Below are 17,919 nucleotides of genomic sequence, written 5' to 3'. Positions count from 1 at the left end.
CGTAATAGCCAAAAGTTCTGCTGGGACATGCTACCGAAAATATACCTTGTTTTCGAATTATTTACAAGTAAACAGTCCAGTTGGAGTACATTTTGTTATGGGCAAGGACAACATGCCTTGTGAGGAGAAGCAATGAATATTTGCAAGAACTTAGGGGACATAAAGAACAGAGTCCTGTGGAATGTGTGTTCTCCTTTGCTGTGGCCATCTACTTGTGGTCAGATGCCATTTCCTTTCTCTTACTCACAGGCCCTTTATGGCACAACATCAGAAACAGCAACGTGGAGACGTTGTGCAAACTATGTCAATGGGAATATGGAAAATGCTGTGGGAAGGCTGTACGTGGAAGCAGCATTTGCTGGAGAGAGTAAACACGTGGTAATGTTTTCTGCACGATACTCTATCAGTTAGTTGTTTGCATCGAAGCGCAATTACGATAGTTCATAATTTGGCTAAAGTTTTATTAATTGGCAGAAAATCTCAGAATCATAATTTGTTGTTATTTCTCAGTGAATCTCCCCCTTCCTCCCCCAAGGGTCTGGTTATGTTTCTAATCTTAATATTGTCAAGTCCAAAACCAATTGTCCATTTTCCAGAAGCAGTGTTTTCCGAGTACCCACGCACGTGTTCTGATGATAGAGACATTTGGAAAGTCTCCTATTAGCAAGATTGACCAAGAATTAGTGTTTTCTGAAAAACTTTGAAAGTAAATCAGGGGTTATTTGAAATATAAAAAAAAAAAATGTACTCCATTTTTCATTGTTATTGAAATGAAGACAATGGAACTTAAAGTGAAAGAAACTATCAAAATACTACTTCTTGCTTAATTGAATTACTAACAGTGATGACAGTTACTATTTTATGTGAATTCTTTTATGATCATGGAAATCATCACAGTCTAAAGATGACTTTTTAATGAATGTATATATAAGACCTATTTAATCACTAGTGTGGTAGTAGCAAGTTCCTTTAAAAATATAATTATCCACGTATATCATTTGTTTAGGTCATATACTATTTGTTTAGGTCACAGTTTATCTATCAGTGTGCATGTATTAACATATTATTGAGTCCTATAAAGACAGCTTATAGCCCTATTTTTAAAAATCTGTGTTACAAAAAATTAATTCATGTCCTAAATGTGTCTTCTGCTCCTTTGGTTTTAGGTTGAGGACTTGATTGCACAGATCCGCGAGGTTTTTATTCAGACTTTAGATGACCTCACTTGGATGGACGCTGAAACGAAAAAGAAAGCTGAGGAAAAGGTGAAATCGATTAATTAATTCATTAAAGAGGCAGAGCTAACTATTAAACAATTTCTTTACAAGAAAAGATGAACTTTTAAGGAAGTTCAGAAAAAAAAATTCAGAGATTGCATAAAATGAAAGCAATCTCCTTCAAGATGTCGTGTTTCCAGGAGCAGTTTTCATGGATAAAGATTTGTTTCTATGATTTTTCACCTTTTATTAATCTCTTTACAAAGAGATAACAGAAACTCCTACTCTCCATGTTCAATTCAAAATTTTGAAAGGATCTCCAATTTTCCTTTTTTTTTTTTAAAGGACTCTTCAGAAAACAAGAGGAAAATGTTGTATGAGCAATAAAGATCTGAAAGATACTATCAGTGGTTCATATTTTTCCTCTTTTTATAAAGCATATCCAAAAGGACTCTACCAAAGCCTAAAAATATCCTTTCAATTTTTACCACAGATTTCCAGCCCAATTTTTTAAAACATGCCTTATTTAGATTTTTATATGACCTAGGAAGAAAAATACTAAATTTCTGTCAAGCAAAGGTAAGGTGATGCATTACTTGAGTTTTACATGGTGATCTACCGTTAAAGAGATGTTGAGGGAGCCTTTTTTATAACTATTCCTATCTACCCCCATTGTACACCTGTTATTGGGACTTCTGATATCTTGCATAAGAGCAAAGGTGTCAGATGTCTAAGGAAATCTTAGGACTCAATATGATCCTTTGTCTTGACAACTATATAAAACTAGAAGGAGCATGTCCAGTGGAAACTGTATATGTTTTGGGAGTAGTATTCACATACAGTCTGATAATTCCACTGCCTAGTTCTTTTCCAGGATTAAATCATGTGAAAGGACTAGGTTTTTCAGCTATCCCAAAGCTGTGGTTGGGTTAGGTCTAGAATTTAGGCACCCCAATATACCTATCTTTCCATCACTGACTAGGTCCTCAGAGGTTCAGGCTGGATTTACTCCCTTCATGTTCTAGCTCTCCGTGACGGGCTCTGTTTGATGTAGCCAACTGGATTGTGCTCGATCGTCACTTCCCAACGTAGTATCACAAGCCAATGGACACATAAGTAGTTCCGTAAAAAAAAGAGTCCCTTGCTCAAAGAATTTAGGAAATTACTTCCTGTAGGAAGGCTTCCCTGCTCCCACCTTAGTCTAGGTTACACGCTCCTAGGTATGATTTTAAGGCATCATATCTAATACTCATTACATTTTAGACTGTAGTAGAGATGCCTGCATAATGTTTTCCTCACAGTATTTACCCAAAGTATTTAACAATAAATCCTTTTTATGTAGACCTATTTCTATAGAGTTTGTGCCTCTTAGAACACTCTTTGGGGAAGCGTCTTCTAGAAAATAAAAAAACCTTCGAGAGGAGGCTGATTGTAATGGGCAATGGTGTGGAAATCTACAAGAAAACGGACTTGGCCAAACTGGCTTACTGACACATATCCTGTCTGATCCGCTGCGGAAATCCTGTGCTTATGAAACAGATTTGTAATGTAATTAAATTATTTAAGAACAATGTAATATGATAGAATCAAAAGTTAAATATCTTTGAGAAAAATGAGAGAAATTAAAAAATAGAAATAGAAATCATAATAGGAAACAAGTAGCAATAATGAAGTAATAAAAGTAAGCAATTCTAAAATAATGAAAATAAAAATTAGAAATGATGGTAAGCAAGTGGTCAATATGAGCTGGTATAACAAGGAAAATCCTGTTCTCTACTTGTTTAAGTAATGCCATTCATTCATTTAACTGTGGGAAGGTAGGTACACTGGCTTTGGAGACCAAAAGAGAACATACAAACTCCAGGACTCAATATTCAGAAAGAATATTAACACGAAACCTATAAGCCCATATCTGTTTTCTCAGCCAACTCAGTGAAGTGGAAAGATAATTATAAGCTGCTAGAATGGAAGCTCTAAATATTACCCCTCCTATAGGACTGAAGAAAAAAGCCTTTCAGAGAAAAAGTTCATAGAAGTACAATACATGTGGAACAGTGACTTGTCAGTTTTCATTTTGGTTTTCTTGGAAAAGCTGGAGCCTATGAGAATAGGGTATTATTATTATTATTATTTTAGATTTTATTTATTTATTTGACAGAGAGAGAGACAGCCAGCGAGAGAGGGAACACAAGCAGGGGAGTGGGAGAGGAAGAAGCAGGCTTCCCAGCAGTGCAGGGACCCCGATGCGGGGCTTGATCCCAGGACCCTGGGATCACGCCCTGAGCCGAAGGCAGACGCTTAACAACTGAGCCACCCAGGCACCCCAAGAGAATAGGGTATTAGAAGCGAAATTTCAGAACTGTTTTTTGTTTATTTTGAGCCCCAGGGAGAAGCCATTTCAAAGATCTCTATTTAAGTATTGTCAAATACTATTTTTGTAAGCAATATGGATCAAGTTATTAAATTGTTATTATATATGGCAAATTATAATGTTTGCATTTGGAAGTTATAATATCATCACCCTTACATTCAGTGTTTTAATTTTCGTAGGCCTTAGCCATTAAAGAAAGAATTGGGTATCCTGATGACATTATTTCAAATGATAATAAACTGAATAATGAATACCTCGAGGTAAGTCTCTATAAAGACTGTGCAAATGATATCTGGGGCTGGTGGTAATATCATTTCTAGCTATGGGGTGCCAGAAATTATCTGAAGTAGCCTAAAGCCAAAGGTCTTGTTACATAAAGCTTTTTCACTGAAGCCAAACCTATGTTTTAGTTTTAGCCTTTTGTTTCATCAGCCTGGTTCATATTTGGTTTTTGTTATTTTGGTTTCCGTATATTCTGTTGAAGAGTAGTGGGGAAATCTGGTGTTCTTTGAAGTGCATCAAGGGGTAGACGTCAGAGTGGTGAGCAACAGGTGGCACCCAGGCTCCTTATCTCATCTTGTACAGGCCTGAAAAGTCAAGTCTTCAGTTTTCCTCCAGTTTCCAGTTAGTCCTCCACTGGACAAAAACCAGGTCATGCCTCTGTATTTAAGAAATACAACAAAACAAAAACCTACTGTTTCAAAACCAGAAGCAATTTTATTCCCCTCTGGTAATGTAACAATGAAAAGAGAACAGAATCGATTCAAGTCACTACACTATTGATTTCAGACCCAGCTGAGGGTCCTGTTGCTAACCTTGTGGTCCCCGCAACTGCTTTGAAACCCTGGTGACAATAAGGTGATCCTTGCCCAGACCTGGGGATGGCAGTGATTCCTAATCTGTTGATTACTGGCCTCCCATGGGGGTTTGCAAACCACAGTGTCCTCTGCTCTCTTCCCATTTGTAGAAAAGCTTGACTGTTTCTTGTAAATGAACAGGCTGCAGCATGTGAGTCTTGGGGGCCTTTGTCTCAGGAGTCTAGTGGCTAAGAGCAAAGACTCACAGACAACTATTTGGGTTCACATCCCAGCTCCACCACTCACTAACTTGGGCAAGTGACTTAATTGTCTGCCTTGGTTTCTTCAGCTTTAAAATGGTGATAAGGGCCCATCGTAATATTATAAGGATTAAAAACATGTAATATACAAAGTGCTGAGAACAGTGCCTGATACGTAGGAGGTGCTAAATTAAGAATGGATACTTGTCTCATCTGCCCTGTAAGGCTTCATGTCAATATAGGAAAGCTTGTCCGACACTTGGCTTCATTTGATGAGTTACAGAGGAAGAGGCCAAAGTAGTGATTCAGTTAGAGCGGCAGTGACCTGTAGTGTAGAACTAGGCTAATTAGAATTAAGTCCTTCTTTGGTAAGTTTTAATGCTCTCTGTTAACTTTATTAACTGATACAGTTTAAGAACATATCTCCTATGCTGCTAGCACAAATGTTGACTAATTTTCCCCAAATCTTTTATGTAATATAGTTGAACTACAAGGAAGATGAATACTTTGAGAACATAATTCAGAACTTGCAGTTCAGCCAAAATAAACAGCTGAAGAAGCTCCGAGAAAAGGTGGACAAGGATGAGTATGTATATTCGTTTCTTAGATGTTCATTCAGGAAAGGGGCTTTGTGCCTCTCATTGTTGGGTTAAGAGAAAGAAGTCGACTTTAAATACTGTTAAGAACATACAGTGTCCGTCAACAGAGTGAGTACATCCAAGAGCGTCTGAGGCTATCATATTCGAGATGGGTCCAAGATTTAAGAAAATTTAAAATTTTTTTATTAAGGTGTCCTCAGGCTACCCCATTTCCTTGGTTTCCTCTCATTTACTGCCTATTTTCTCCACTCTGTTTGTGGACAAGGTTCTCAAGAACGCCTTAACCTAAATGGCCCAGGGCTCCTGCAAGCCTCCTGTGAGGCCGCACTGGTGTGCTGAGAATGGTCTTGCACCCGCAGCCCCCCTGTTTTCTATGCGCCATCATCCCACAGCCCCAGCCCGTTCCTAGACTGCTCCGTGTAACACCCTCAACCTTGTGGCAGCCAAATACGAGATCATGGGAGTCTCCTTCAAATGTTCTTAATCTCTGCTTATTAGTGGCATTCGTACTTCATATTAACATTAATATTAGTTTAATCTTTAGTTTTCAACTAAACGGGTGTGGCTAACATATTTACCAACGTGTATTTGTGCGCTTAAATCCCTAGAGCTGCTTATGCTGACCTTTTCTTGCTGGGCTCTCAGCTCCTGGAGAACAGGGGCTACCACTCCTTTTCAGTGTTCAGCTCAGTGCTGAACACATAGAAGGTTTTCAGTCAAAACCGAATTAATGAGTGAATGAGCAAATGAAAAATAAATATACTAACTTCATGTGTGTGGTAACAGACAGAATAATGTGCCAGTGAGGTGCTTGGTTTATTCATGTGTTCATTTATTCTTTCATTTGTTCATTTAGTAAACTAATATTTTAGAACACTGACTAAATCCAGGTATCACTGGGAACTAGGAAAACCGAAGTGAACTTCAATTATATTACATTACAACAGCAGAGGGTAAGGAAGACATGATATAATAAACTCTACTACCAGAAAGGAAATGTTGTGCCAGGAAAGGTACAAAGTGATAGGGGACTGTTCGATGGTAGGCTGTTCTGTCCCCAGTTAAACCAAGTACAGGTTGGACAAAATTCCTCAGTGCCAATGCCAATACATTCTATTCCCTACAGAGCATTTTGAATCCGTCAGGTACCCTGAAAGAGAGACTGATTTCATTTGCTGACCTCAGGGTTTCTACTGTGGCAAATGTTGTATTGTCTGCTGCTAAAGACAGGGCTGCAAAGGCTGGAGAATGTCGTGTCCCAGCCAGCAAAGAAGGAAGGAGAATGGGTGCGTGTGGTTTGTGTTATAATCAGTTGTGAAAGCCTATTTCTAGAAACCCACAGAGAGTCACCAGAAAAAATATTCAGTGGGTAAATTTATAATCTGAAAAGTTTCTTACCAGTCTAAAAATTTTCATTCTTTAAAAATACATATGCTTACAATTAATCATTGTCAGTACCGTGTAAAATATCTACAGAGAAAGAGTGCCAGATAGTGTTTCCGAAAATAGCTAATATAACCTGCGCCCATAAGACACCAGAGGAATGTTTTATAATTTTAAAAATAGTTGTTGAATTATTACTTGATGTTTTCTTTTGAAGTTAATGCAGTCCAAAGTTCTGTAATCATTTTGTAATACAGTTTGCATTTTTCATTCCCTTTCATCATACGTGTTGATTTTCTCCTGAGGCCTCTCCCTTACAATAATCACAAGTGAAAGCTGTGTACAGTATTTTTTTAAATATTTTATTTATTTATTTGAGAGAGAGAGAGCATGAGCAGCGGGAACAGCAGAGGGAGAGGGAGAGGGAGAGAAGCAGACACCCTGCTGAGCGGGGAGCCCGATGTGGGGCTTGATCGTGGGACCCGGAGATCATGACCTGAGCCGAAGGCAGATGCTTAACCGAGTGAGCCACCCCCAGTGCCCTTACAATATTTTAATAAATGTTTCATCAGTAGCGTGCATAGCTCGGTAGAGCTTTTTGGGTCCTTCCCATGAGCTTCTGGATAGACAATCACAAGTGCAATATGGCTTCTAAGGTCTCTGTGCCATGCCAGGCTAGTTTCTTTTCCTTCTCCTTCTGCCTGTGTACTGAGTACGAGGGTTCTAAACTCAGACTGTACATTACAGTCACCTGAGGAGCACTAGAAATAGTACTGAGCCCTCAGCTTTACCACTTTCCCTTGTGATGTACTTGCCTGTAGGTGGGGACCCAGATACTGGTGGGGAACCCCCAACTTCAAGTGAGAACCCCTGAGTTAGTGTTAGCTCTTTTTTGTTAATGATACTGTTCATTGTTAATTTGGGGAAATTTTTATTTTACAGGGTGATGCTTTAATTTGGCAATTTAGGTTTAAAATTTATTTTTTGTTTTCCCAAATGTTGGAAGCACTTTTGACAGTGATCGCATCAAATCATTAGGACTGTACAGTTTGAATTTTTTAAGGTTTCTTGTAGTGACAGTTTCGGACCTGTTTTGTACCTGGTTAATAGTAATAAAGTCACTACGTTTTCCTTACTTTTTATGTAGCACCAAGTTCAAATCCTCACTGCGTCTGTCCAGACAGATAACATCTACTACCACTACTTTGCTTGTAGTTCGTGTTACCTCTCAGAGAATTACATTTTCAGATACTCAGGTCCTCACTCCCATGGTCTTGAGGAGAAATAGGTTTCCACACCCACAACCAATGGGACAGAGGTGAGAAAAGCTATTGATTATGTAGGGTTTGCAGTGTAAGGTATTGTAGAGAAATGATGCATTAAATTTTCAAGACAGCAATTAATTTAAATTAATTCAATTAACCAAATAGTAAACTTCTGGACCTTTTTTTTTTCCCCCACTGGGCTGACTTGTATGCTTCTTGGCATCTTCTACCATCATTATGACCACTGAATATTTGTACCTGGCCCAGATTTGTTTGCTGATCTTCAAACCCAAATGTCTAGCTACTTAAGAAACACCTCTATGAAGGTTTTCCATTGACCCTACAAACACAGCATTTACCATTTTGGGCAAAAATTGATCATTTTTCTCCCCATATCCTCATATTTCTGCATATTTTCAGCAACTTTCATCTTATTGCTATGAAGACAGAAATCAGGAACTCATCATCCCAGACTAATCCCTTTCTCTCATCTCTGACATCGACAGTGATATCTACTTTAAATCCGCATTCAAAAAAAAACAGTTTATATCCACCAGTTGCTAATTAAATACTATATAGGTATTGTGAGGGGATCTGCATCTTACCATCTCCATGGTCACTAAATTCAAACATGTCTCATTGTTCACCAGAGTTATTACAAATTTTTTCCTAATCTTATCACCAGTCGACTTACTTTCCTTCAGCTTATTCTCCATACTATGGCCCTAGAGATATTTTTTTAATTTTTATTTTTTTTTAGTTGTCCCGTTGTATATACTTATTGAGATATAATTAAAATATTTTTTTCTCCAGCTTTACTGAGATACAGTTGTCACACAATATTGTGCAAGTGTAAGGTGTAAAATGTGTTGATTTGTTACATTTATAAATTGCAAATGATTACTGCCATGGCATCAGGTGACACCTCCATTCTGTCACGTGATTGTTTTTGTGGTGTACATAATAATAGCGCTACGGTTCTGTGTCTTTGGATAAGTTTACACATCCAGGTTACTGCCATCCTAATTATGACATGAAACATCCCCATCCCAATAAGTTTGTTTAGCACCTCTTTCCGCTCAATTCCACCACATGGGCACTTTTGTGTCTTTTTTCTTTCACGGAGATGTTTTTGAAATGCATCCATGTTGTGTAGATCTCGTATCTGTCTCTTGTATGGGAACCATTGCAAATCATTACAATATGTGACCTTTTGTGTCTGGCTTCTCTCATTAAGTTCTCTGTGGAGATGGAAGAACCAAAAGAATTAGCAGTGAAGCTTGTGGAAAGAATTTGAGGTTCCGTAATGGGACAAAGAGAGTAGATGTTAGGATCTTGGCAGCAGCCAAAATGGACTATTTTGTGGCCGACAGAATGGTCAGGGAGAGCCTTAAAATTGGAGCATACGCTGAGTTGGAAGGAAGGTAGGGGATGATCTGTATAAAGCAGGGGAACAGGGTAGGCACCATTGAGTGATGCTGGAGGTGCATCCATGTTTCTCTTGGAAGAGCCAGTCTTGACTTCCACTCCAGCTCATTGCTGTTGTTTGGCTTTGAGTTTTGCTCTATGGGTCTTGAACCAAACCTGCGGGACCATGGGATGTATCTCCAATTGTGACGCCATTTCTTTCTGAAGGCTGGGAGTGGGGTATGGGTTCTTGCTGAACAAGAATTCAAATGTGCCAGTTATTACTCAGTGAACATTGTTCATTTTCTTTGGGAATGCTTCCGGCGCTTTCCTTTGGGAAGCTCCCCTGTGCCTGACAACCTGAGATCGAGATGTGTTCCCATGCTCTGGTCCTGTGTCAAGCCTAGAGATTTGTTTTAAAGACACAGATTGAGTCCTGTTATTTCCTAATAAAAACCTTTCAGCATATCCCTGTTGCCTGTCTCATGAAACAGGTATGAGGCTCTGCATTCCTCCCACTAGCTCTCCAGAATTCCTTTAGATTCACCCTGCCCCCCAGCGTTGCCCAAAGCTCCAGTCATAGGAATTACTTTAAGTCACCGCTCCATCTTTTCTTCCTCCTTGTCCCTTACCTTGGACCACCTTTTCTTCCCTTGTTCATCTAATAGAAACCTACACACTGTTGGACGCAACTGGAATGTTACTTCCTTACTCATAGCACCCCATTGCATTTTTCTCTTCCTCTTGTGCCTGCACGAACCCTTCTTGAAAGCAGAAACCATGCCTTTGTGTCCCTAGAGCTTGAACACTGATGAATGGAAGGTAGACCCTCCCTCAGTGTTGATGGGGTTCATAAATGATACAATAGCCAGTTTGTGATGGTGCCGGTGAAGTTGACTCAGCTGCTAAGGTCAAGATCATCACGTGCCACCATTTCGCCATCATGGTTGGTGAAGTGACGCAACAGCTCTCTGCGGTTCTCCCTGTTTTACAGATGCAAAAAATTGAGAAAGTCGGGAAGTCTGTATGTGATATACCTGATTTAATCATTTTGCTAAAACGGCCTTCTGCCCATTTGAGCAGCTGACAACTGCAAAGGGCAGGGATTTAAATATAAAAAGCTTGGTTCATGCGGTTTCTGAGTGCCTAGCATTTCCAAAATTATCTCAAACAGTATGTTCTCTGGGTTTTTGGTGCCAGTTGGTAAAGAATTTCAAATATGTCATATTATCAGATAGTGATAGTGCTAAATTGAGAATATAATATCCATTGGCAAAATTACTTAGATATGATCTATAATGATTTACTTCCAGTAACATGATTATACACTTAGAGTCAATAGAACAAACAAAACTCTGAAAAGAAAAAAAAAATGCACAAGAACAACAACAACAAAAAGAATTCCTTTTCTTTTGTTTTAGACTCGCTGTTATTTTGTTTGTTTCCTAGGACAGAACGTTCTGTGATACAATTGTGATGTGGCAGTGTTTGTAAATCATGACCACTGAGCCACGGAGTTACTTACCATACACTACAAAGACTTATTTCATTGCTGTATCTTTCCCGCTGTGTGCATCAAAATAAAAACCCAGAGACATTGGCAGGAACCAGTTCAATAAGCATTCTATCGAGCAGCAGCCGCGTGCAAAGCACTGTGCTAAGTACCGTAAAGGATACAGAGGAATAAAATGTGGCCGCGCATCTAGGAGCTCACCATCTAGGGAAAGAAGCAAGCGAGTAACAGTTAAATCTGATAATAGGCAGAGTTTGGTTGGTGCTGTTCACAAAGAAACAAAGTGCCAGGATAGCACCTTTTTTAAAATGAAAATGAAACCTTTATTTATTAGTGAAACATTCTCTGGAAGCGACATGCCAGCATTTATTTATTTATATTTTAAAAGATTTTATCTATTTATCTGAGAGAGAAAGTGAGAGACAGAGCATGAGCGGAGGGGGAGGGGCACACTCAGGGCTTGGTCCCAGGACCTCGAGATCATGACCTGAGCCGAAGGCAGAAGGTTAACCGACTGAGCCACCCAGGCGCCCCAACATGTCCGCATTTAAATTAATGCGGATGAGAACAGAGGGGTCACTAGAATCAAGACAAAAAATGGTTGGTTGGTTTGTCTTCCCTTTATTTCTTCAAGCCTGCTGTTTTTTTCCGATCTGGGCTATTTGGGTGGCGGCAGTCCCCGAAACAAGCAAGCCAGTCCTCCTGAGGCTGGCAGCCCGACAGCTGTGGCTCTCTGCGGTTTTTCCTGAAAGGCCAACACCACCAAAAACGGCAGGCAGGTTGGCACCCTGTGAAGTGACACCGTAGCTTTGCCACTGCAGTGAGTCATGAACTCAGGGTCCCAGTGCTGCCATTTCCTACCTGTGGCCTTTTAAAAGGCATGAGGTTTCCTTATTTATAAAATGAGCCGGTTGATTTAGACTGTATAACATCTCTAAGGTTCTTTCCAGCATTAAAATTCTATGGCCCTAACTGTGAAATTTTGGTAAAAGCCAAGAAGTTTTCCTTCTTGGCTTCTACACGTCAAGTGACTCAAGAGAAAAGGAACATACTCGCCAGAGGTAGGAAAGTACCTCACTTCTTTCTAAAATATCCCTTCTGATGTTTCCCCTTCACTGATATTTCTAGAGCCAGTCTTCTTTCTCATGAAGTCCTATATCAGTGAGCTTGGCTATCCAAAGAAAAATAGTATGCAGGGCTTTTATATTATATATGTGGGTATTATATATATTATGTAAATTGTATATGGGTAAATGAGGTGGTGCAGAGGTGGGGTTGATAGGAACTGCCCAGGTTGAGTGCGTGGAGTGCCGGAGACTTGAGACTCAATTGAATTTCCATGAGCGTAGATATGTGGGGAAGATTTACAAAAAAGATGATTTGGCTCATCAAGTATTCCTGAGCCAGAAAGACAGAGTAACAGCTAGACCAAACCTGGACAAATCATTCTAGTTCCCCATGACAGCATTTGCCTTGGAATGTTCATGTTCTATACATGTTGTAATAGAAAAAAATTTTAGATTTCCATCTTTTATGCTCCCATTAAACCGACAGGCTTTGTGCTTTTCCAGTGTGTTTTGGGACCATAAGCAAAACACATTTTATCCGTAAAAACATTTCTGCTTTTTTTAAATTAAGTGTTTTAATTTTAATTCCAGGATCGTTAACATACAGTGTTATATTCTTTTCAGGTTGTACAATATGGTAATTCAACAATTCTGTACATTACTCAGTGCTCATCATGATAGGGGTAAAACATGCTGCTTTTTAATAAGCATCCAAGGAAGGTTTTGTTTTGTTTTTAGAGGGGAAGGAGAAATAGGGGAATTAAATAATTTAAAGGTTGAAGTTTTAAACTAGGAGAATTTTGCAAGAGAATTCTAGAACTTTTACACTAGTGTACCATCTGGAGGGGGTGATGTTCAGTTGGTGCCTGGTTCTTGGTGGCCATGGCTTTCTACAGCCTGCATAGTAGCATTGCCTCGCCTGGGCCTAGTGCCTTCCCCCCTCCCAGAGTCCCAGGATGAGAGGGTCACCTCTCTTGGATTACCCACTGAGTGCCTATCATGTTCCCAACACTGTTCTAAGCCCTAGAGATACAATTGAGAATACAGCATGAAAAACAAGTGAGACTCTATCAAACTAAAGAGTTTCTGCATAGCAAAGGAAATAATCAACAGAACAAAAAAGCAACCTGTGAAGTGGGAGAAAATATGGGCCAATTATATTTCTGATAAGATGTTAGTCTCCAAAACATATAAAGAACTTCTAAAACTCAATAATGAAAAGAGTAATAAGCCAATTTAAAAATGGGCTGAGGGCTTAAATAGACATTTCTCCAAAGAAGACATACAAATGGCCAACAGACACATGAAAAGATTCTCAACATCGCTACTCATCAGGGAAATGCAGGTCAAAACCACAGTGAGCTAACACATCACTGCTGTCAGGATGATTATGGTAAAACAAACAAAAAAACCCCAACAAGTATTGGTAAAATGTGGAGAAATTGGAGCCCTTGCACACCATTGGTAGGAATGCAAAATGGTGCAGCTGTTACGGAAAACAGTATGGCGGTTCCTCAAAAAATTAGAAATAGGACTACTGTATGACCCAGCAAGCCCATTTCTAAATGCATATCCAAAAGAATTGAAATCAGGATCTCGAAGGGATTTTTGCACTCCTATGTTCATTGCAGCGCCATTCACAACAGCTAAAATATGGAAACAACCTGTTTCCATTGACAGATGAATGAATAGAGAAAAGGTGGTATATACGAACAATGGAATACCATTTAGCCTTTAATGAGAAGGAGATTCTGCACTATACAACAACATGGATGAATGTGAGGACTTTATGCTAAGTGAAATAAGCTAGACAGAGAAAAACAAATAGTGCATGATTCCACTTCTATGAGGTACCTAAAATAGATTCATAAAAATCAAAGAATGGAATTGTGATTACCACGGACTGGAGGAGAGGGGTAAATGGGCAGTCATGAATCCACAGGTATAAAGTTTAAATGAAGCAGATCAATAACCTCTGGAGACCTTCTGTACGGCATTGTATCTATAGTTTACGACAATTATTGTATACTTCATGTGGTAAAATGTGTTAAAAAGATAGATCTTCTGGTAAGCGTTCTTACTATAATTAAAAAAAAAATCACTGCCTTCATGGAGTTACTGTCTAATGAGCTAGACAGACAATAATGTCAAGTTATATCATTGGTGAGGGTTATAGGGGATGGAAGAAGTTTCAATTCTTTCCTGAAAAACCCTGAGATTATTCTTAATCAGGAAAGAAGTCACCAAAAGAAAATTCTGACAGAAATGATCCACCCACCCCTGTGTTTCCCAATTTGGGAATTTCTCTGAATGTGGTATGTCACACAAGTGAGGGTGTCACACACCTGTGCATCTACACATACACAGTTATCGAAGACTAAAAAGATGGTGCCTTGTTGCCAAACTTAGAACCACAGGCAACTAGTTGACTTCTAGGGAAAAATCAGGTTAGTGATCTCTATTGCCTTTGGTTGAAAGAGAAGTGGATTCCTGGTTCTCACGCTCAGATAATCAGATGAGTCACTCAGAGTACTTCAGTTATGTTAACAACTCTTATGCAAAAACAATGAATAGTTTAATGGGGCTCTTTGGTCCTACTGTGCTTTTACCTTTGGGTAAAAAACATTGCCCTTTATGGAACAGTTGAAAGAGCTTGTGCTTTGCAGTCAGGTGAGGGATGGGGGGATGTGGAAAGTGGGAATTAGAGTGGGCAGCCCTGGGTTAAGATTCTTGCTCTGCCACTTACTGTGTAAATTTAAACAATCTGCATAATATCTCTGAGCATCAGTGATTCCTTTATAAACTGAGGAAAATAACATCTATTTTCACCTTATGGGGTGGTTGTATTATATATCATATAATGTGTCTGTCATATAACTCAGGTGCTCATTAAATAGTAGCCATTGTTATAGTTTCATCATGGTGGGTCTTCTAGAATGACTTCATGTAGTGTAGAGGTGAGCATTCTGAAGTGTATTAGGGTAAGGAGGAAACCTAAGTGTGAAGCGATTTTAAAAGGAGCACTTTCAAAGGGGCAGTCCAAGATGGTGGCATAGGAAGATCCTGAACTCACCTCCTCCCATGGACACACTGAATTCACAGCTACACATGGAACAATTCCTTCTGATAAAGACCTGGAAACTAGCTGGACAGTTTCTTCATGCCAAATAGTAAAAGGGCCAAATTGAGATGGGTAGGAGAGGCAGATAGGTGGTCTTGCCTTGTTATGGTGACCCACAATCAGGAGGGATTTCATAAATCCAGAGCTTCTTCCTGAGGAGTGAGGAGTTTGTTCCCCACATCAGGCACCCCAACCCATGGGACCTGCAATGGAGAGATGTTGGCTGTGAAAAACTAATGGGATTCAAATCCAAGAGGTTCAAAGGGCTGGAGGGAATGGAGATAACTCTCTTAAAGGGCTCACCTGCAGACCCAGTTCACTCCAGGGACCAGCACAAAAGTAGCAGTTTGAAAAGGACCTAGACCGTATGTGAAGGACATTCATTTGCTAATCTCAATGCATCTGTCAGAGGGAATGGGCCTGTTGGGACTCTATGGGGACGGAGGTGTGGGTGGGTGCCAGTTTTGCTCTCTCTCTTTCTCTCTCTACCTTGATAGCATATGCAAGAGTGCCTCAGCTCTGTGCTATTCTGCTGCCTTGCTGAAACCAGTGAGCACATGCAGTATACACAGGGGTAGTTCCTTAATTAACTGGCCCCGGTGGCCAAGGGGCTTGTGTTCCTGGATTCCATAGGACTGTAACAATTTGAGAGATGGTTTTTGGAAAGCAACCACCCCCAGGGCACTATACAGACAGCAGATTGAAACACACCTCCAGTATTTCTCTGAAAAAGACCTATTTACTTGTCCTGGAGCTTCAGTCTGAGGGGCAGACTTTAAGTTTGCCACAGTTCTAGAGGCTATGGACGTGCTCTCAGAGAATGTAGGCTGGGGGACACCATCTTCGTGCTCTCCCTTGGCCTCGCTACTGCTCCCCAGTACCTCCCAAAAAGGAGCTTATACACTCTTCTGAAGTCCCAATTTTTATAACTATAGCCCAGAGACACCTGCAGGTCACTTGGTCTGGAGGCCAGCAGGGTTTACAATGGTAATCCCTCGAAACTGTGTAGACTTGCACATTTTAGAAATTGCTGCCTGAGGGTCATCCAATCAACCTGAAACTAGGTCCTAAATGAGATCCCTCCCCTTGGAGCACTGACAAGTCTTGGCACACCCTCGACAACTGGGACCTATGAAGAATAAATCAGGTTGCTTTGATAATTACAAAGGTTGAGAGACAGCAAAGACCTAGGGCAAAGTTGAAAGATAAGATTCCTCTCCTACACAAGGCCACTCCTTTAACAGTTTTTTGCCTAATACAGAGGAACAAATAAAAAGAGTCAAACAAAATGAAAAATCAGAGGAATATGTTCCAAATGAAAGAACAAGTTAAAACCTTAGGAAAAAAATCTTAGTGAAATGGAGGTAAGTAATTTATCTAATAAAGAGTTAAAAGTAATGGTCATAAAGATGTTCACCGAACTCAAGAGAGAAATGGAGGTGAAAGACCTGTACACTGAAAAGACATGGATGACAGAAATTGAAGAGAAAAATAAATGGAAAGATATTCCATGCTCCTGGATTGGAAGAATTAATAGTGTTAAGATGTCCGTATTACCAAAGCAATCTACAGGTTCAATGCAATCCTTATCAAAATTCCAGAGATATTTTTCACAGAAAAGAACAAACAATCCTAAAATTTGCAAGGAAAACACAAGAGATCCCAAATAGCCAAAGCAATCTTGAGAGAGAAGGTAAAAGCTGGAGGCATCATGCTCCCTAATATCTAACTATATTACAAAGGTATAGTAATAATAATTTTTTTAAAAGTATGGTATTAGCCCAAGAACAGATACATAGATCAGTGGAGCAACAGGGAGTCCAGAAATAAATCCACACATATATGGTAGTTAATTTATGACAGGAGAGGGAAGAATATACTGGGAAGGACAGTATCTGCAATAAATTGTGTTGGGAAGATTGAATGGCTACAAACAAAAGAATAAAACTAGAGAAATACACCATACACAAAAATTATGTCAAAATAGATTAAAGACTTGAATGTAAGACCTGAAACCATAAAATTCCTAGAAGAAAACCTAGGCAGTAAGCTCCTTGACATTGGTCTTAGAAATGATTTTCTTGGATCTGAGTCCAAAGCAAAGACAACAAAAGCAAAAATAAATAGTGGGACTACATCAAACTAAAAGCATTTGCAAAGGAAACCATTAACACAATAAAAAGTCACCTATTGAATGGGAGAATATATTTGCAAATCATATATCCAATAAGAGGTTAATATCCAAAATACGTACGTATATATATGGTATACATATATACATGTATACACACACACACACACACACACACACAATCCAATTAAAAAATGGGCAGAGGATCTGAATAAACATTTTTCCAAAGAAGACATACAAGATGGCTAACAGGCACATGAAATGATGCTCAATGTTACGAGTTAGGGGAATGCAAATCAATCACAATGAGATATTACCTCACACCTATTAGAATGATGACTACCAAAAAGTAGAAATAAGAAGTGTTGGCAGGGGCACTCTCGTACACTATTATTGGAAATATAAATTGGGGCAGCCACTATGGAAAACAGTATGGAGTTTCCTAAAAATACAAATGGAACTCTACCACATGATCCAGCAATTCCAATTCTTGGCATTTATTCGAAGAAAATAATAACACTAATTTAGAAAGATATATTTAGAAAGATACTTATTTCTATTGCAGCATTATTTATAATAGCTAAGATATGGAAACAACCTAAGTGTTCATTGGTGGATGAATGGATGCAGAAGATGTGGTGTATATATCTGTATACGTGTATATATATATATATATATATATATATATATATATATAATATGCACACACATACACACATGCACACACACAATGGAATACTACTCAGCCATAAAAAAGAGTGAAATCTTGCCATTTCTGAAAACATGGA

General features: G+C 39.2%; 1 protein-coding gene across 1 annotated transcript in view; it reads left to right on the top strand.

The window, feature by feature from the left end:
• The window catches only part of MME (membrane metalloendopeptidase), a gene marked incomplete at its 5' end in the record, with an annotated part of 95,967 nt that overhangs the window by 51,843 nt on the left and 26,205 nt on the right, over positions 1-17,919 (top strand). Inside the window, 4 exon segments of the mRNA XM_008706906.2 lie at positions 250-378; positions 1,167-1,265; positions 3,768-3,848; positions 5,128-5,231. Of these exon segments, the coding sequence (XP_008705128.1) occupies positions 250-378; positions 1,167-1,265; positions 3,768-3,848; positions 5,128-5,231 (413 nt within the window).

Source organism: Ursus maritimus, unplaced genomic scaffold (assembly GCF_017311325.1).
Source record: "Ursus maritimus isolate PB19 unplaced genomic scaffold, ASM1731132v1 scaffold_20, whole genome shotgun sequence".
Classification (NCBI taxonomy): Eukaryota; Metazoa; Chordata; class Mammalia; order Carnivora; family Ursidae; genus Ursus; species Ursus maritimus.
The sequence above is the reverse complement of the archived record's forward strand: the minus strand, read 5'-3'. Positions and strand labels throughout refer to the sequence as shown.